This window comes from Pleurodeles waltl, chromosome 3_1 (assembly GCF_031143425.1).
Source record: "Pleurodeles waltl isolate 20211129_DDA chromosome 3_1, aPleWal1.hap1.20221129, whole genome shotgun sequence".
In the NCBI taxonomy this organism is placed as follows: domain Eukaryota; kingdom Metazoa; phylum Chordata; class Amphibia; order Caudata; family Salamandridae; genus Pleurodeles; species Pleurodeles waltl.
In genome coordinates, this window is record NC_090440.1 from 1,604,303,258 (window position 1) to 1,604,324,895 (window position 21,638).

General features: G+C 45.4%; 1 protein-coding gene across 4 annotated transcripts in view; it reads right to left on the reverse strand.

Moving 5' to 3' along the window:
- LOC138285381 (mitogen-activated protein kinase kinase kinase 6-like) overlaps positions 1–21,638 on the reverse strand; it is a 376,389-nt gene that overhangs the window by 33,599 nt on the left and 321,152 nt on the right. For 3 of the 4 annotated variants that reach the window (XM_069225240.1, XM_069225238.1, XM_069225241.1), the window contains exons 25-27: positions 20,053–20,320; positions 19,711–19,823; positions 17,748–17,854 (exon numbers count right to left, since the gene is read on the reverse strand). In XM_069225240.1, the coding sequence (XP_069081341.1) occupies positions 17,748–17,854; positions 19,711–19,823; positions 20,053–20,320 (488 nt within the window). Of the gene's footprint in view, positions 1–17,747; positions 17,855–19,710; positions 19,824–19,967; positions 20,321–21,638 lie in introns of those variants that run through there. The other variant, XR_011201585.1, reaches the window with a different exon arrangement.

Genomic DNA, 21,638 nt, shown 5'->3' on the forward strand with positions numbered 1-21,638 from the left:
CCTTTATTCCTGGTAACTAAACCAGATCATTTACACACATTTGCCATTTGAAACTGACACAGTACGGCTTTAATGAACAACATTGTCAGTAAAATATACAAAACCACCTTAGATAATTCTTTCTGGCAAAATATAACACCTGAATGCAGAAATCCAGCGTTCTTCTCACTAGGCTTACAATGCCGTTTTTGTCAGCTCCCTCAGTGGTACAAGACCAGTCCTGGACTGTTTCCTGCCTGATTAACGTCAATTATACCTTATATTGACCCAGAAACATTGTCCTATGTTAATGATACAAGTCTCATGAATGATGACTTAAACATACGTCTAGCCAGAGAAGATCACATTGTTTTGGGATTTGCTGAATATAGCTACAAATTCAATTTAAAAAAACAGCCTTTCTCCGGGTCCTATTTTTGGGATACAAGTTATCAAATGAGGGAAAGAGCCTAGCACCACATTTCCTAGAGAAATGTGCTCTTTTACAACTTCCAAACACCATCAAAAAATTGCGATCCTTGTTAGGATTCTTAAATTTTAGCAGAACATATATACCAGATTAGGCACAATACATAAAACTAATATAGGATTCAATTTACCCAGACTTTTCCAGTACACACTGGACATCTGAATTTACACAGATTCTCAGATTATTACAGAATGAAATGCTTGTATGTATGCATTAACACACACACACACACACACGTGTTAATAAAACAAATTTGGTAATCCGTATAGTTGCGGGTTCCACCGGTTACCCGTCACATTTAATGAGGATGACCGAGCCACATCGCATATAAGTCACATTATTATTCAAATTCTAAAATGAGTTTTGCATCCACTGACAAAATACTGACTGCAGTTCAGATGGCTGTCAAAGGAAAGACAGCCTCAAGGGAAATGAATAATTGTGTTTACTCCCATTTCAGCCTTAGAGACTGTAGGAAGTTGGCTCTGCATGTACTATTTCAAAGTAAGAAATAGCATGCGCAGAGTCCAAGGGTTCTCCTTAGAGGTAAGATAGTGGCAAAAAGAGATGATTCTAATACTCTATTTTGTGGTAGTGTGGTCGAGCAGTAGGCTTATCAGAGGGTAGTGTTAAGCATTTGTTGTACACACACAGGCAATAAATGAGGAACACACACTCAAAGACAATTCCAGGTCAATAGGTTTTTGTATAGAAAAATATATTTTCTTAGTTTATTTTAAGAACCACAGGTTCAAGATTTACAATCAATACTTTAAATGAAAGGTATTTCACTCAGGTATCATAGGAACTTTGAATCAGCAAAATAGCATGTACAGTTTTCACAAAAATGGCAATAAGCTATTTTAAATCTAGACAGTGCAAATTTCAACAGTTCCTGGGGGAGGGAAGTATTTGTTAGTTTTGCAGGTAAGTAAACCACCTACAGGGTTCAAAGTTGGGTCCAAGGTAGCCCACCGTTGGGGGTTCAGGGCAACCCCAAAGTTACCACACCAGCAGCTCAGGGCCGGTCAGGTGCAGAAGTCAAAGTGGTGCCCAAAACGCATAGGCTTCAAAGTACACCCTCAGCGGCACGGGGCGGCCGGGTGCAGAGTGCAAACAGGCGTCAGGTTTGCAATGGAGTTCAATGGGAGACCCAGGGGTCTCTTCAGCGAAGCAGACAGGCAAGGAAGGGGGGCTCCTCGGGGTAGACACCACCTGGGAGAGGGCCACCTGGGGGTGGCTTCTGCACTGGAGGTCGGATCCTTCAGGTCCTGGGGGCTGCGGGTGCAGTGTCTTTACCAGGTGTCAGGTTCTTAGAAGCAGGCAGTCGCGGTCAGGGGGAGCCTCTGGATTCCCTCTGCAGGCGTCGCTGGTGGGGGCTCAGGGGGGTCAACTCTGGCTACTCACAGGGTTGCAGTCGCCGGGGAGTCCTCCCTGTAGTGTTTCTTCACAGGTCGAGCCGGGGGCGTCGGGTGCAGAGTGGAAAGTCTCACGCTTCCGGCGGGAAACGTGCAGTCCTTTAAAAGTTGTTTCTTTGTTGCAAAGTTGTTTCTTCTTTGGGCAGAGCCCCTGTCCTCGGGCGTTCTCTGTCCTTTTAGATGCAGGGTAGCCCTCTGAGGCTTCAGAGGTCGTGGACCCTGGGGAACGCGTCGCTGTTGCAGTTTTTCTCGAAGTGGGGACACAGGCCGGTAGGGCTGGGGCCAAAGCAGTTGGTATCTCAGTCTTCTCTGCAGGGCTTAATGTCAGCAGTTCTTCTTCGTCTTCAGGTTGCAGGAATCTGATTTCCTAGGTTCTGGGGTGCCCCTTAATACTGAATTTAGGGGTGTGTTTAGGTCCGGGAGGGCAGTAGCCAATGGCTACTGTCCTTAAGGGTGGCTACACCCTCTTTGTGCCTCCTCCCTGAGGGTAGGGGGGCACATCCCTATTCCTATTGAGGGAATCCTCCAAAACCAAGATCGAGGATTTCTAAAGGCAGGAGTCACCTCAGCTCAGGGCACCTTAGGGGCTGTCCTGACTGGTGGGTGACCCCTCCTTGTTTTTCTCATTATCTCCTCTGGACTTGCCGATAAAAGTGGGGGCTGTGTCCAGGGGGCGGGCATCTCCACTAGCTGGAGTGCCCTGGGGCATTGTAACACGAAGCCTGAGCCTTTGGGGGCTCACTGCTAGGTGTTACAGTTCCTGCAGGGGGGAGGTGTGAAGCACCTCCACCCAGAGAGGCTTTTGTTTCTGTCCTCAGAGAGCACAAAGGCCCTCACCACATGGGGTCAGAAACTCTTCTCTCTGCAGCAGGCTGGCACAGACCAGTCAGTCCTGCACTGAACAATTGGGTAAAATACAGGGGGCGTCTCTAAGGTGCCCTCTGTGTGCATTTTTTAATAAATCCAACACTGGCATCAGTGTGGGTTTATTATTCTGAGAAGTTTGATACCAAACTTCCCAGTATTCAGTGTAGCCATTATGGAGCTGTGGAGTTACTTTTTGACAGACTCCCATACCATATACTCTTATGGCTACCCTGCACTTACAATGTCTAAGGTTTTGCTTAGACACTGTAGGGACATAGTGCTCATGCACCTATGCCCTCACCTGCGGTATAGTGCACCCTGCCTTAGGGCGGTAAGGCCTGCTAGAGGGGTGACTTACCTATGCCACAGGCAGTGTGAGGTTGGCATGGCACCCTCAGGGGAGTGTACATTTTAGGTGAAAGAACACTGGTGTTGGGCCTGGTTAGCAGGGTCCCAGCACACTTCTCAGTCAAGTCAGCATCAGTACCAGGCAAAATGTGGGTGGTAACTGCAACAGGGAGCCATTTCCTTACAGAGACTGCCACAAAGGCTAGCGTTCCTAACACGAACGCCTGAAATTCTAGATGATACAACGGGCCACTTCCCAGACGGCTACTGATGTGGACTGTTTCTGACCCTACTTTACAAACTCAAGATTTTCTCCAGTATGAACAAGAATACCCCATGTCTACTAATATATTGCCTCTTGATCAGTATAAACACATACCAGGGCTGATGGTTCAGCCAGCCTGCTACAGGCAATAAACACCAATGCTCTACGGCTTGCGCCACGGTACATGGCGTAATGAGGGATGGAGAATTCCTCCATAAAAAACACTCACATAACCCTTAGAGAATTGTACTGTACAAAGGACTGAACTGGAAGCATTAATTCTGGCACTAGAAAATGCAAATCCAGAATTCCCCACACTCAATGTGTTATTTGTATTATTGAAACCAGTTTTTAAACGAAAATGTACATTTTTGGCGCCTCAATGGATTTAGAGACTCAAAAGGGAATAGTATCAACCGCTCTGTCAAAAGGTGGCACAACCTCAAAGACAGTTTTGCACGTGCTCATGAAGTTCATACATTGAGTCACCAGCGTGTTGGAATACACATTGCTGGGAATTCCTTGGCTGAAGAAGTAGCTGAATCTGCAGTTAAGACTGCAACTACTCATTCACATACGAGGGTGGGTGAAGATATAATGGCTGCCGTCATTGCTTTGCGTACCCCCTTACCAAAAAAATCATCCAGCAAAATATTCCCATCACTAATATTCCTTTTACTATAATTCCTGGGATTGGTGATAGTGTGATTATCAATGAAGACGGCAGGCTAGAACTAATAATAACTGCCCATGAGAGTGTAGCATTGCACAAGCTAGTGTGGCAGCTACAGTTTCCTTATTACAAAAGCATTATTGGTGGCCGGGTCTGTAGAAAGACAAAACAAAACAATACTTGTGACATTTGCCAACAACATTCAAAGCTCCACCATTGCTCACTCATCGCAGACACCCCTCTTAGTTTGAAATAAACCACTTCAAATGAGTATCTAGACCATTACAGTTCCTTAAATTCAGATGGTGCATTTAAATTAATCTTACTTGCTGAATATTTTTTTTCCAGATTTCGATGGGTCTGGTCACAGCAATCGGCTGAAATTCGCACTCTTATTAAATACTTGTATGTCTTTGTCGGGACATATGCAGTAGCTGCATTCCACTGGAACCAGGGCCCTGCTTTTGCCTCTAAGGCTTAAAGGGATACTATAGGAACAATCGGTGTAGCTGTGCATTATTCTTCCTCATCTCATCCTGAGGGAAATTTAATGGGGGAGAGGAGCAACCGTGACTTAAAGCAATGCTTAGTATTAAGTTCAGGTCATACTTGGATCCATCACTTGTATGGAGTCCAGAGAGCATTAAATAATCTGCCTAGGTTATCTCTGGGTGGCCAGACTACCTACGAGGTACTTTTTGGCATCCAGACGTATGTTCCAGATCTCGACAATCCTGGCTCAGTGGCAGCAGATGCACTGTTTTGAAATACATTCTGCTGCCTTACAGGAACTACAAGACTTCTGGGATGAACGTTCTAATGAACAACCTAAGTGTTCTGCCACAGAAGGAGTGAGGGACCAACCAGTACCCTGTGGCTGGATTCCAAAAGTTGGGGATCTAGTTTGAGAGAAGATTGCAATAAAATAGGAATTTGGCCCATTATACCACCTGTGGGTGCCAGTCCTCAACATTCAACTTACAAGAGCTGTCATTTTTCCACCATTTGCTGGTTATAAAGACAAAAGATTTGTTTCAATTTATCAAGGAAAGTTGCATCATGTGGTCCATTCTACACAGTAGGCCACAGGGCCTTCTGGGTAGTTCCATAACTCGTTTCACTACCCTATATGAAATACCTCTACAAGCAGTGAATAATACCAACATTGTTTCCCCTCGGTTAGGGAGGGCGGAGGATGAACTTTTTGTTAAGTCCTGTTACAGCTGCAAATGCAAGGCATACATCAGATGCAAGTCTAACGTTTTCTACAGACACTCAAAACAACAGGGTTGTTTATGATGAACCAGTCAGTTCTTTTTTTTTTTTTTAACCAACAGACTCCCGTTTTCACACAGACTGCTTCTCGTTACTTTGTCGACATGGATGACTTTTCTGCTGAGTCTTCACACATTTCACTACATGGTGTACATTATTTTCTTCACTGGTTGAAAAACATTTATCTGATTCCCTCCAAGGTCTTATTTGTGGATTCCCATTTCCTTGTTTTTCCCGCGTATGTGGATTAGATTTGGGACCATTTCTTCTTGCTTATAAATGGACATTATCGCCCAGAACGCTCTGCAGTAAAACTGGTAACGGAAATATTAAAACCTCACTCGTCTTTTCATTGAGTACAAAAAGACCGGTAACCTGGTGAACATTTCTGCTTTTCGAGTCCCTAATGGAATTGTTTGGGATAAGGTTCCTTAGGTCTTTAAGGTTGCTATGGGCGGCATGATAACACCAGGTTTTATTACTGATGAATGGTATGTAAAACGGTAACATCAATGTTATATGAGCTTCAATATTATAGTGTATTTGAAAGTGAGGATATAAACATGAATTCTGCTAATTATGGTGCAATGTTTTTTTTACCATCACTAAGCCCATCTTTATTTACATACAGCTAGTACACCACTTGCAGTTTTTAATTACACACAATGGGAACATTGCCCGACTCCATCAGTGGGTAGCCATATTTGCACAAATTTGCATATTTTTCTAGACATAATAGATTAGATCCGGTTATTTATGATTATAAACTTACTACTACAAAGGTCAGGAAAAACATGCTGACCCAGACTAAATTAATTTATTAAAATTCATTACCTTCCCAGCTGGCAATTAAAGGCTATGAGTACATGATGACCTGGATTTGCAAGATTTCTTGTCAGGTCCTAGGTCACCATGTTCCAAAAGGTTTCTTTATGCCAACTATAATGAAATTTGGAAGCTGCTGCTCGCTTAAAGCAAATTGATCAAGCTAATTTGGAAAAAGCACTGGCTGTTGTCGATAATGGTATGAATACATAGTGAACTCAAAATTCAATAACATTGTATCATCTGGAATTGATATTATACACAATTACACTTCTTTTGTTTACAACATGGGCATGGTCAGCTTAGACAGATTATGCAGTGGCGCTGGACACTACAGGTTTTAAAATAAAACTGCATGCCCTGGAAGAATGGTAACTAAACAGAATTGTTTTTGGCTTTTAGTTTAACAAACAACAACCAATAATGGCTAAGAAAGACATTACTTATAGAATATAGAAATTTCCTTTCACAGTAGTTGAAACTCCATCAGCAGTGTGGTTAATTCAAGGGGTGACATCACTGCTAGTTTCAATGTTTCAATTCTTATAATGTTTAAAACATTTTCCGGTAGGCAAATATGAGGCTTTAGGGTAGAGTTTAATCTCCAGATTGTGGAACTTGCCCTTCAATTACAAATGTGTGAGCAGAGAAAAGGAGGTATTTCTCAGCAGAAAGAAATGTGGACCACTCCATGACATGTAAACAGGTGAGACAGCACGGGGCGTGTAATGCCTTCATAGGCAATCCTGTGTGTTATTTGAAGGGAGTACCCGTTTCCTTGATTAGCCTAGTGTTTCATTTACTTTTAAATGGACATTATTGAAAGCTGTTGTGGGATGACTGCAGGTGTCGTACAAGTGGTTTCAGTCAGCCAAACAGTACATGTCATAACACTGTGCTCTTTCCTCCCAGGCATAAGATTAGAGTAGCTAGCTTGTGGCCTTCCATTCCAACTTTTCTTAATTTTAACGAGCAGACTAAAGGCTTTATTGTTTCAGAAAGACGTGGCACTTACATCTGCCCGTGAAACATCGAATTACAAGTTTCACTATTGTTCTCTGAAATACAATTACTTTTAAGCACAAACTTTCCTCGCCATTCTGGTGAACTTTTGCATTGCATATTTAATGCTTCCAAAACCGCAGCTTTAAGTGGTTGGGTCTGGCTTTGTCAGGATGTTCCAGACTGTTTTCAGAGTCATACGTCTTTTATACACTCTTTGTTTTCAAGTGTATTTGGAGGGATACCACACTCGTGTTATTCCTAATTAGTAGTATGTTGGTCCTATTTTCTTTATTTCACAACGAATGTCCCCTCTCAAGGCCAAGTAGCGAGATGTTTTGTGAATACATGATACAGTACTTTGTAGTATCTGTGCTGGGGGTGCTGAACCATAACTGGTCTCTTTTCGACCAGTACAGTTCTACTGTGTGTATTCTGTGTTTTGCTGTCTTTGGTGCCGTTCAAGTGCGCACTCAACATCTGTTGTGCAGCACAATTGGTACAGTCTCTGGACATGGATCTGCAGATGTGCCAGCTGAGGGCTCATTTCCAGTGTTGTCCCCTGAGGCTGCCACTGCTTTAGGATGCTTTTTATGAGCCATTTCTTTCCTCGGAATTGGATACTTCGGCTCCCTTGATGAACAAGCTACTTATCCTCAAAACACCTAATCGGGTAGAGACTATATCCAGCTGCAGATTCCTTACCTTTGAATTCTCCCCATGTGTCAGACTGGATGCATAAGATTTTTTGTGAGTAGTAGCCCTGCGTGCCTGTAGGTGGCGTTGCTCCACGCCCGTCGTCAGTGGCGTGCACGCCAGAAATTATGTCAGCTCTTTTTTTTCTGTGCCAAGAAGCGCTGATCCGAGAGAAGAGCTACCCCTCAGTCAGTTTTTGAATGGACTATTTTTCGTCAATTTTTGAGGTTTCGCCTCCTGGTGTGTTGAGCATGTCCTCACACAAGACGGGCTTTAAGCCCTGCCGCCCCTGTTGCTGGGCGATGTCAGTGACTGATCAGCACCTCATCTGCCTGTGGTGTTTGGAGCTGGACCAGGACCCAAAGTTGTGCTCTGTTTGCCGGGCCATGCATCCGAAGGCTTTGAGGGAGCGGTCCCTAAAGCAAATGGCGGCCTGACATAGGACTCTGTAGGGGAATGCCCCGGGACTGGTTGGGGAGCCTAAAGTAGTAGGCCCATTCCAAGTCTTTGGGATGATCGGATAAGTCAAGGCACAGGAAGAAGAGAAAAAAGTTGAATCGATCTTCGACTTCTCCTTGTCTGTCAGCTAACGCGACGAGGAAGTGTCAGCATTTTAGGCCTTGTTTTTCAGAACCTGTGCCTGGGCCGGCTCCACGCCATTCCTACATTCTAGAAGCCAGTGCTCCCATGAGCAACATAAGGAGTTTTATGATGCCATGCACCTCCGCGCACCTTGGTGCCCATAGAGCCAGAGGGGGTGCCGCATTTGGTTTCATATAGGTAGATTCAGCCTGGACTCCGATGGGCCCGTAAAGATCCAGTCCTGGATCCAGACCCACACCAGTCATCCCATCTTAACATTGCCTGGCCTCAATGCAGACGCTCCCAGAATCCTCTGCATACAGACTGACAACTGGGGAGGATTCATATGTAAGTAATATGAAGCTAAAAGTCTTTATCAGATATTGGCTCTTTGAATGTGGACACAGTATATATTGCAACACCTTTAGAGTCAGATGAAGGTACTGACCATGTCTATTCCATTGATTTGTTTGCCGAGGTCATACCGTTTATGACGTCTGCGGATGGGGATTCCATCCTGGATTCCACTGACACTGATAACATAGATGACATCTTGGCAGCATCCTTTTATTTTTAAATTTAGTCCTTGTTTTTATCATATTGTTTTCGTTGATTTTATATTTTTACTTGCCATAATTTTACAAGGCTTGTATGCTTTGCTTGTTAAGGTAAACATTTTCTTTTAGCATAGTTTATCAGGGACCTTTGCCTTCCAAGGCAAAGCCTTCCCTTCTTGGGCCCACTTTAGTTCTCCATTTTAGTGTAGTTTTCCATTTTACATGTTCTTCGTTTACATGTACATCGTTTTTTAGCAATGACATTTTAGACACTTTTTGCTTGCACAATATTATTCTATGAATACGCTGTACATGCTGGTTGTTTTAGTAAGCCTTTTCTGACACGTAATATGTACACTCTGTGCAAGGCTAGGAACATAGATATCCTGATGCTTGCGTTGTCCGCGGAGACAGCTCCTGAAACCTAGACATATTATCACACTAAAATTGCACCTCTAACACAGCGTGCTACTGATTATATAAACGGGGCACTGTCCTGCAGTGGTCAGAGGACCACTCCGGCCACTACTGTCCTAAAACAAATCCCGTGTTCGACATTCAGCTCTGCTGACGCTGATCTTCCACTTTGCAGAGAAGGACTGCCAACTTCATTCCAGACCGGCTCCCTGGCTCAGCTCGTTAGGTATGGGGGTCTCAGGCTATCCTACTAGATTGGGTAGAGGGTACACCTGCCATGCTCTCAGAGCGCAGGCAGTGATAGATAGGAAGATATATATCTAAGATTACCAAAGTTGGACTGTTTATTCTTTTCACTATGTTGGTAACACTGGTTTCACCTGCCTATTAATCACAGCTCATTCTCTCAATGTAAGAATACAATTGTTTCAATGTTTGAAAACCTTTCTTTGTATCTTTCTTGTGTTTATCCTAAGCATGCATGAGTAAAACAATGAAAGGGTGAGATCTGTGTCCACAACTTCCTTGGGAGTCGGAATGCCATGTCTGAGGCTGCCGAAATCATCTGTTGCCTTGGGGGATCAGGTGAGGCCCTTTGAGCTAGCCAGGAATTGAGCACCAGTTTCAGATGGTGTAGATGGACTCAGTTCCCTCATCCTGAAGTTCTGTCATCCTAGTACACAGTCCAACCATATATGTAGGAACCTGTATAACACACCTTGTCACCTCCCACTTGGTGGCCCAAGTAAACCAAGGAACCTTGCCCTATCTGGCACTTACTGGCCTTGATAGTCAGGCCTGCCCTCTGCAGAGCCTCAAGAACTTCCTTGAGGTGGCATAAGTTGTCCTCACAGCTAGAACTGAAGGCTGCAATGTTGTCTAAGTAGGTGGCACTAAAGTTCTCAAATCCAGCCAGGACTTGGTTTAGCAACCTCTGGGAAGTAGCAGGGGCGTTCTTCAGTCCAAAGGGCATTACTCGGAAATAGAAGTGCCCTTCTGGTGGTAAAGAACGCAGACCTCTCTTTGGTCTCCTTGGTCAAGTTAATCTGCCAGTACGCAGACATTAAGTCAAATGTGCAGAGGAACTTAGTGGCCCCTAGCTGATCTATGAGCTCATCAGCTCAAGGGATGGGGTGCACTTCAGTCTCAGTGACTACACTGAGCCCGCGGTAGTCCACACAGAACCAAAGTTCTGGAGTGACATCTGGACGGGCAGCATTGGGGACCAACACCTCTGGGCTGGACCAACGGCTGCTTGAAGACTCAATAACCCCCAACTCCAACATCTTAGAAACCTCTTCCTTAATGCTGGTTCTCACTTTGTCAGAGAGCCTGTAAATGTTATTCTTTATAGGCGGCCAGTCCCAAGTTTCAATATCAGCCCTAGGGTAAGAGAGAACATAGAGGCAAACTGCCCCAGCAACTGACAGCAGTCTCTCTGCTGGTCTAGGGTCAGTGTAGGGGAGAGGTTGACACCTTCCACTTACTCATCCTGCTCCTTAGAAGAAAGGAGGTCGGGAAGAGGTTCACTCTCCTCTTCCACCCCGTAATCAGTTCCTAGGAGCATGGTTAGCTCACACTTTTCGAAATGGGGCTTGAGGTGATGACATGCAGGACCCTTAAAGTGTTCCTGGGAGTCTTGAGGTCCACCAGGTCGGTGACATTGCTCTTGTGCCCCTTCACCTCATGTGACCCAGACCAATGATCTTGCAGGGTCCTGGGCTTCACAGGCTCCAACAACCACACATTTTGGCCAGGCTGAACCTCAACCACAGAGGCATTTAGCCATACCGCTTTTCACACGTCCTTCTGGTTGGCTTCCAGATTTTCCTGGGCGAGTTCCAGGAAACGTACTTTCTGGTTGCGGAGTGCCAACTTGTAGCTGACCACGTCCTGATGTGCTTTCTTGGGAGCTTGCTCCCAACCCTCCTTCAACAGACTAAGAGGTCCTCTCACAGAGTGTCCATACTGAGACTCTGACACGCTGAGAGGACCTCTCACCTCTGAAGCCAACCCCCTTCTGCAGTACCTCCCTGTATGGAACCAAAAGACCTGGCCAGAGGACACCCCACTTATGCCTTAAGCATATTGGTTTGAGGGTGGAAAAAAAGTGGAGAACTTGTAGATTACCCTGCGCTCCTTCCATCTGGCCTTCATGTACCCTGACATGAAGTTTGTGCCATAGTCAGACACTACCTCCTTGGGGAATCCCCCACAGTAAAAGATGACCATCAGCTGAAGCAGGACAACTGCTCCTAGATAGGGGCGTTACACCAACTGGTCTCTCAAGAGGCCCGCCAGTGCTGGCGCACCACCTCCCAATTAATATATGAACATGGCGATAAGAGGAGTCTTATACATTGCCATCTAGAAATATTTGTTCTAGTCTTATCCCTGCCATGATGGACGCGTTGGGGTCCTTGGTCACCACGGCTGAAGAAAGTGCGACAGCATTTGCTGATTACTATGAACGACTCTATGCCCATCAGCCAAGGCCTCCTATTGAACGGGCCCAGCCATTCCTTTCTAATATACCCCTCCGCGTATGACACGGGTCCAGCAAAAGGCCCTGGAGGAACCGTTCATTGATAAGGAGATCCAAGAGGCCACACAAGACTTGAAAACTGGGAAATCTCAGGGTACAGGCGAGTTCCCTCTTGAGTACTAAAATGTGTGATACTGTATTCCCCCACCTCCTCTGGCTATATTCAGATGCTGCAGGAAGAAGGTCCTTCCCTCCGGAGTTTGATCTGGCAACCATTGTCGCCATTTCCAAAACAGAACAACTGTCGACAAACTGCGGGTTCTATTGTCCCACCATCTAGGTGATCAATGCAGACTTCTAAATCTGTGCTAATATCCTAGCAGCCAGGCTTTGGACGCAGACGTCCTCCGTTCCCTGATCCACCCAGATCAATGTAGCTTTATGCCAGGTCACAGCACTAGACACTGTATTTGGCACTTATATTTAGCCCTGGATCATGTCAGCGAGATCGGGGAAGTGACAGCCTTGTTGCTTGTCAATTTTGAAAAAGCGTTCAATACTGTTGGCTGGGATTATCTTGGAGTGGCGCTATGCCGGATGGGGTTTGGCATCCAATTTCGGACAATGGTGTACCTTCTGTACTCACAACCGCCGGCCCAGGTCATGGTCAATAGAGTACTGTCCTGGGAGTTTCCAGTCCGACGCGGTACCCGGCAGGAGCATCTCCTTTCCCCATTCCGCTTCGCACTTGCCATCGAGCCCCTGGCACACATGATCCGCTGCTAAACACAGATGAGAGGATGGCGATGGGAGGGGCCTCCGAGGACGGGATCGCACTATAAATGGACGTCTTCCTCCTCTTCCTGGAAGATCCGGTGGTTTCTGGCTCACGAGCTGTTCGGCTTCTCTATCTCTTCAAGGAGCCCTCAGGCATCCTGTTGAGTGAGAAGAAGTCACTTTTCAACCCATTTACAAAGAGACAACGAGCTGAGTGACTGGCACATGGCTATCCCTGTTTGCTGTCTCAGCTTTAAATATCAGGGTAAGCACACATCGATTCTGCCAGACCTCACTCTTTCCTTCAACCTTGCAATCCTCTTGAAGGGAACTAGAACCAGCCTGGCGGCATGGCAACCTCTCCCCCTTAACCTTTTGGTAACAGTTGCACTAATCAAGATTATGATAGTGCCCTGGTTTATATATATCCTGCAAAATTTCCTAGTTCACATTCCTAGTGCGTGGTTGAATGAGGTGGCAGTGATGTCTTAGTCCTTTTTTCTAGAAGGGCGGTCATCCCTGCATTGCCCAGGCTAAACGTCACCAGTCAGTCTGTGACGGAGGTACCAGGGCAGCACACAACCGTGTCTACATTTGGGTATCCCACCTTTTAGTCCTAAATGATTGGCTGACAGGCGGCTGGGATTTTGCGTCATACCTACTAGAAGTATGCAGCCTTAGTCTTGATGGGTTGATGCATTACTTAAACGGTCGACCGCTCCCTCTTAACCTCCCGGAGGTTACCAGGGTGATATTCTCGGTGTAGAGGAGGGCAACGCGCTTTACGAGCAGGGATAAATGTCTGACTAGGCAGACTCCTTTATGGAAGGGGTGCTGGCTGGTGCAGGTAGCATGCCTGTAGGGGTTCCCCTGCAGGGACTTAATGGGAATTACTATCCTGGGAGATATATGGCATGGCTCCACCCTGTACTCATTCACCAACTTAGTTTGCTCTCTTCCCACACCCTGTTCCACAAATATTTACAGGTGTGTCAGCTCCCTGAGGTGTTATGACGCTCACTTACAGGAGCTCCCAGACTTCAGCCCTTGGGAGGCACAACTGTTGATGAGGGGATTAGGATGTGGGGTGTTTCCCAGCTATACAGCACCATTATAGTTAACACCCCAGAGACACTAAACCTGCTCTGACAGCTCCACTACCGCCATCAGACTTGATTGACTCCTCAGCGCCTGGGACTTGCAGTCATCCTTTCGGACCCCAGGGGTACCCACTACCAGTCTCTGACGGCAGACTTTTTCCATGTGGTCTGGCAATGTCCAAAGATTGCCCACTACTGGACCCGAATTAGTACCGCCCTCTTAACGATCCTAGATAAATCAATCGCATTCAATCAAAAAGTGGTCTGCTGGGGATAGTGAACGACTTTGGTGGGGACACCGGGAGATAGTGCTCTAGTTGGCTGCTCTGGTGGACAAAAGAGACATATCACAATCTTGGAAAAGGCCAGACCCACCAAAGGTGGTGGTGTGGCGTGCTGGTATGGACTGCTATGCCAAGTAGGAGGAACCAATCTATACTGCCTGGGAATGATCACAGAAATGTCTTAAGATTTGGGGTAAATGGTAGGATTACAACAGGTTGTCCGCTACAATGGGAGCTATGCCTTGCAATGTGGTATCAAACGTGGCGGGAGGGGAGGGATGAGGCAGAGATCGGGGAGCACTGTTTTTGTTCATGATAGTTTGCTTTAATTTTTGACATTTTTGTCAAAACCAATAACATTTGTTTCTTGAAAAAGGATCCCCATCAGTGCCCTCGCCACCGCAGCCACAGTCACTGTTCTTAGAGCGATAGCCCCCCTGGTACCAGGAGGCATTCCATCAAGACAAGGATGAATTTCTTGCCCATGGGTGTCTTGGGATCCAGAGGCCCAACAACGTTGATGCCCACCCTCTCAACCGGTGTGCCAATGACACGAAAAAGTTGCAGAGGAGCCTTGTGCTTCTCTCCTGACCTTCCACTGGCTTGGCAGGTAGGACAGGACCGAGAGAACGCATTTGAGGCCAGTAAAAGTGGGTAACAAGCCTGTCAATGGTCTTTTTCTGCCCCAAATGACCTGCCAGGGGTACATCATGAGCCAGATTCAGTAGAAAGGCCCTGTAGCACTGGGAGACAACAAACACAAGGGTTGCACCGGGCTCAGGAACTTTAGGCTCACTTTACAGAAGACAGTTTTCCCAGTAAATCAAGGGATCATCAGAGGTGGCACCAGCTGCCTGGGCCTCGGCCTGCTGCTGTCGGCCCACAAGAGAAGGGCATTCAATCTGCACTCTACAGAACTCCTCCCTTGTGGAATCCCCTTTCTCTGCCAGTTGGTCAGCTCAGGCAGGTTCCCCTGTTTGGCCACATCCTCCCCTGTAGGCTCTGGGGCAACCCCCTCAGGGTCAGCCTCCTCTTAGACCATGGAAGTTAAAGGAACATGTTTCCCACGTCCCTTGCCCTTCCTCTTCTTCCAGGCTCCAGGTCTTCCTAACTACCTGGTGGGTCTGCCATGGACTGTTTGGTCAGGCACACCCACTCAGGCCACCCAAACATCTCCAAGTGAATTGCCATGCAGGCAATCCACAGGCACAGACGGACTCACTGCTACCCTCAAGGAATTCGAGAACCACCCCCCCCCCCCCACTGAAAGGGAACCAGTCATTGTGTAGTGACTCTCACAGTTGTCAGCTGCAACAACTTGGTGTAATTCATTAGGGACTACCTGTTCAGAGGATCCCAGATGACATCTGACGGGTTTCATGGTGGCTCCAGTATCTCTCAGAGCCTCCATCCTCTGCCCGCTCATGGCGACCCACTGCCTATACTCTTAAGTGTTGCTAGGCATGATAATCTTCTGTACCATCTTGCTGTCATTCAGGGACACTAGGGTAACCTCTACTCTGCCCCCGCACTACCTGGGGCAATCTCCTCCCCAAGCACTACATTAGCCAGCCCTAGTGACTGCAAACCAATGAGGGGGCAGTGCCTGCTGGAGACACTTGGCATCCTCCTTCCGTTGGCATTAGTAGCACTTAGGGAGTGCCTTCCCTGAAGACTTACTATCAGGGAACCATCTATTTGTCTTTTCAGCAGGGGGATGGTAATCCTGACCTGAGAAACTAATTTGGGGTGCTTTAAAAAACTCATTTCCCCTTCGTCTTTTAATGGGGACCCTGCCCACCTTTTTGGTGACAACTCCCCAGATACCTTCTTGTGGACCCTGGTGCTGACCCAGTGGTCCACCACCTTAGCAAGCTTGCTGGGGGGAGGGTGCTTACTATCAAGTGCTGGCGCAGATCTGGACAACATACACTGAACACGTGCTCTTTTGCAATCAAGTATTCAGCTCCTGTTAATGTTTCACTTCACTGGCCTTCACTCAACCGTTCAGTGCCTTGGAAAAGGAATCCACATAATCCACCCAGGTCTGTTGAGCCAGTTTCGGGCAGTTCTTCTCTGGGGTGAGACCATACTACCTGACAGGGGTTTCCTGCATGGGGGGATACCTTATTCTGTCACCCATATCTAGGGCCAGTAGGGTGCCCCTCCCTCTTTAGGGATATGCTTCTACAACCTAACCCCGATCCCACTCAGGGATCTTGTGTATCTTCAAGACAATCTAACAAGTCTCAAACAACTTGTCAGTGCTGTCTCCCACAACAAAGACAGGCACGAGATCCTTTGGAATATGGACCCTCCTCTCACCAGAGGACGCTGGTGAATTCCTGTCACCATCACTGCTGGACTCTGCCTGTCTGGCTTTGAAGTGCAGCTCTCTCAGACTCAGTTCATAAGCCAACATTACCTTTTCCTCCTTTACGGTCAATGTTCCATGGCTAGTTTCTTCTCTTCAATTTTAAGTTTAGCTGCCACCAGCTTTTACCTCCTCTCTGCCTCCTCTCTGCTAACTCCTCTGATGATAGGTTGTGAGAGGACACACTCGTCCCTCCCTGGGAGGATATTTCCATCTTTGGGGTTAAGCTGCTTTCCCTCTCCATAGGTTGCAATACCAGACCCTACTGTAGGCTTGACTCAGATTCATACACAGACACCTCATCCTCCTCCTGGTCATTGGTTGTGCCTCTGCCCATGCTATCAAAGCTTTTTTGAGCTCTACTTTCTTGATTCCTTTCTAGTGAGCAATCCCTTCTGTAATCAAAGTAACTTTGAACCAGCATCCCGATTTTTAACTATAATTGTAAAAGGTATTCCATGTGAGCAAAGAAACCTATATTTGCATTTCACATTTTATTTCTTGCATTCACAGAGATTTGTTTTTTCTAGATGCTGTGCTTCTGTAGGTTCTTTTGATGCAACGCACAACTGCTGTATGCTGCTGACTGTGAAGTGAATTGTCTCTGTGTGTCTAGGTGAATTCAGGATGTGGGCAGGTGTTCATGATGGGACACCATTGAGAGCTCTTGAACTGAGGTTGAAAGCTATTCCAGATTCTCACAGTGCCTGTCTGTGAGTGATAAGGGTGTGCAGAATATATACTCATCCAGTCTCTGGTGTGGCCTCTCTGATGAGCACACAGAGTGATGCTCGAATATGTCCCAATTCTAATTACCACCTTATGTGGAAGTGTAAAGAAGTAACAGACAGCAGTTACAATACTGATAGATGCAAATGAAAAGAAATGCTGTGTTCACAGGTGAGGAGAGTGGGTGCTTATAGACAGTGAGTGAGCGAGTAATGCAGAGTAAGTGAGAACAGTGAGTGAGAATGAGTGCAGTGAGTGATAAGAAGTGAGTGAGAATAAGCATGAGAAAGAATGAGTGTGAGTGAATACGGATCTAGATTAATTTGGCATAGCTTGAATCCCAAGCTGGCATTCAGTGCCTGATATACGCTTCACCAGTTTCCAAGATCACCAGTCACTACTGACTGATAGCATGCATATGAATCAGAGTGTAATACTGCGTACCATGTTTCATAGCCCCCAAGACTGGACACAGTGTGCTCATGGAGTGAAGAGGAGGAAGGGAAGAAGCATCAATACAGTATCTAAAATCAGCTCCAACACCCTAGAGACGGAACAAAATACAAAAGAACCGAAACTGCATTAACCCAACAACTGAACTCACTATTTTCAAAGATCGACCATCCACATTGTGGTTCTGTAACCACGAGATAAGGGCTGGATCTTCTGCATCTGCTCGATGGTTCTTCATGGGACTGACTCCAGAAATTTCTAGAAAGAGGAAGAAAGCAGTGGCGAGAACTTTATCAAACCAAAACGCAATTCGATTTACTGGTTTTCCAAGTGCATTTATTGTAAAGTGGACACTGTATTCTTACATGTGTTGATGTAATATCCTTTTGAATTAAATAAACAGCCTGTTATCCATGTAAGTTAAAATGTCTTGTCTTTTTATTAGTTTTCAATATAAATAACCTGGGAGGTAAAAGAAAAAAAAAAAGAATACTAACAGGCATAGTTATATTCTACAGTGAGTGAGGCAGGCAATGCTTTTTGCACTGTACTTTTACAATCGGACACCACACCAGAATCAGGAACTGCAGTGTTTTAAAAATCTTTGCTCCTGAAGGTGAAGATTAATCAGAACATGAACTAATGCAGGGAAGAAGTAGAAGGCCAATTGAACATTTCCCGAGAGAAAACTGAGAATACACTCTGTAGCATAGCTGTAACTATAAATGGGCTAGAAGGAAGACAGTATTGGGTTTGTCACAGCCTTTTGAGGGATATACTGATGTGGATGCAGAACCTTATTACAATGGAGTCCTATTTCTGTAGCCTGGCCATCATCCCAGACCATGGCCTAGGTTGGTTGGGTATGATTAGCAGACCAACTTTAGGTTGCTGTGCTGGGGCACAGGGTGCAACTACCACAGAGACGCCGGAATGTGCATTGTTAGGTGGTGAAAGAGGTGTTCAGTGCACAAATGCAGCACACATAGTCCTATCTGTAAACTGCACGCACCAGGAGTCTCCATGTTTATAAGATAACCTCCTTGCACATGGGTGAAAGTCAAGATGCCAGCCTATAACACGAAAGCTGCATATGGAGGTACAATCCTGAAGACAGTCGACTGGGAAATACAACACTAACAAAAAGCACCCTCATGAGAGTCCCAAGAGTCTCTGGGATCTCTTCTTTCGTGCATTCAAGAACCCATCCCTTTATCACTTCCACTGATAACATGAACATGAACATGGACTTATAGTGAGAAATAGAGCAAGTGCGCGCATTTAGCATACACTGTCTGGATGGGACTAATCCTTGAAAGGCTGTTAAAGTCAGAGTCATCAAGAAGGAGAGGGACAGGGTGAGAGAACATGTGGTCATATGTACTTCAAGTCATCCCCTCCTGGCTCACTGATTTTTAAAACAGCTACTGTCTATCCTTGCACCCTGTAAAGATGTCATATTGCTTCACAAACCACACACAGATTCCAGTAAAGGTTTGTATATACTGCTTTGTGGATTTCAGATTTCATAGTGCGCTCTCCTCCCCAGGGAAAGCGAAAAGATTTTCACAATTTATTTTCAGTTACAAAACCGACCTCTGGACCGCACCTAAAATAGGAAAGTAAATTGCAATACAAAAAAAAACTGTTATAGCTATCATGAACAGTCGGAGACCCACAATGGACAAAAGAGTGGGAGGGAGCATCAATGAATTTTAAAATACCAGGCACGGTTCCAGAAAAAGTCTCACCTTGGAAGCAACCCAAAGAAACAACACAGAACCTTACCCCCTTGATAAAAAAAAACCTGGTTCAGGATAAAACGGCTGAGAGGCTTGCAGAACTTGGGACAATCTAGATGTTCTGATGAAGATTGGTATAAACGTCAAACAACAATGAAATCTTCATCATCCCAGGCAGAGTTGTAGAAGCAGCGAGTCTGGTGCTCATAGTGCAAATTCTGCCATACTGCAACCTTAGCCTAGAATCTTTGTTTATCTATGCAAGACATAGAAAGACTGGCCTGTAAATGTGCACAAAGACCGGCTGAGATCAGGTATGGCCTCTCGAAAACCCAAATGCTATGTTTGTGGGTAGGAACTGTGTGTGCTTACCCATAAGCACTGACTTTCTCCTGAGGGTCTGAAGCTTGTTCTCTGCAGAGTGAAGGGCTTGCTGAAGAAGATCCTGGTGGTACATCTCCTTCTTAACCAGTTCTGCCATTAACCTGAAACACAGAACACTAAAATGAGTGTGGACTCAAATGTGTACAAGGCAGCAATCCACAAATTGGCAGTGCAGTTGGGACTGTGGGGGTGCATGGGCAAGGTGGGTGGATGGATGTTGTACCCATGAGGTGCAATGGTCAAACCTGGTGCTGTTGCTCAGTGAAGCCAGGGTGTGAATCCTTCTGACAATGTTCATGGAGTGTGACTTTATAGTGATCCCAGTTTTACCTCCTACTCTCTGCCTGGAGAAGGCTCAACTGTGTCACAAGAGTTGAAGTGCACAGTGAGGGATCCCCAGAGGTGTTCAGGCTCAGCATGTCCACACCAGAGCGGGGGATCCTGGTGTCCTGAGCACTCGCAGGTTGCAGTCTTTCCTGTCGCACTAACACTCCATGCTGTGGAATCTCTTTTTTGGTTTCCTCTTCCTCATCGTCATCATCATCATTCTGATCTTTTGGGTCTTTGTCCACTGAAGTCTGAAGCTGCACCTTCAGCTCTGAAAAATAAGACTGAGTTAGATGAAGCCATTCTCCATCATGTGATCTTTGAACATGAGATTACATCGAACTACGTGTGGGGCTGGAATGTATTTCAAAAGATAAATAAAAATCTAATTTTTAAAGACAGTCTTAAAAGAAAATTTAAAAAGTCAACATTGTCTGTAATAGAATGAAGGTCAACCCAAATAGCACCTTTGAACACACACCCCCCAATCCCCTCCAACCCAAATAGCACCTTTGAACAAGGCCCTACCTCCCCCCAGGAACAAAGCAAAAAAAAAAAAAAAAAAAAAAAAAAAAAAAAAAAAAAGGTGACGGTGCATGTTTCACAGATGTACTTTTTGAAAGTTCTCCTTTAATGTACTAAAGTACTCCACTGACCAAGAATACACCGCAATACAGCAATCTTAGTTGTGCATTTCATTTTGGCGGTATGCTTAATCAAACAAATACTGACTATTTTCCTGGTTTAACAAGAATAAAAACTTCAATTTAAACATGATAACACCCATGGCCTGAAGGGGGTTTAGATTTAATGTTCCTTCTCCAATAGGGATATATTTTGGATGTCGATAAACACATTCTGAATAGGTAACTCATCCATTGTCTCCAGAGGTGGGTAAATCAGAAGCACATTAAGATAGAAGACCAAACCTTAGACAGAGACCAGTCATATGCAAATCTCTAGAGGTCACACTCTACAGCTACTCTTAAGGAAGAGACCAGGCAGTTTAGCTAATTCCAGGACTGGCCTAGATTACTCTGTATGGGTTTTCATAAGATAAACAGTCTTCTACAATACCCTAGGGCACACCACAAATTGTGTTTTAGGACACAGAAATTGCTGTATTTAGATTGATGGAATGATAATATGCCCTACCACATTCCTTTGTTTTCTGAGACAGTTGAACAGAATCCAGACAGATCTAGGATCTGTAGTTTTGCCTTGCAACAAAGTAGCTGGAGCAAATGTCTTTATTTTATTATGCATTGATATCCTTTCTGTTTTCCTCTGTAGAAGTTGCTAGTTTGTGAATTATTGCAGAATTGTCAGTAGTCTCCAAGATGGCTGATGTGGCTAGAAGGCTAGAGGTTGTTAAGCAAATTGCAAAGTATGTATCTGTAGGAAAGATTCCTACCTCTTTTTTGTATGTCATTTGCTTTCTTCATGAGGCAGGCCCTGAGAAAGTCTCGAAACTTTATGGTGCTGGGTTAGTGTAGATTTCCGATTGCCGTGATTGTGAAGGCTTTATCTGAATGCCCAGTCTCTAGAATGTGTGGGCAAATGGGTAAGATGTTTGGCCCTGTTGACTG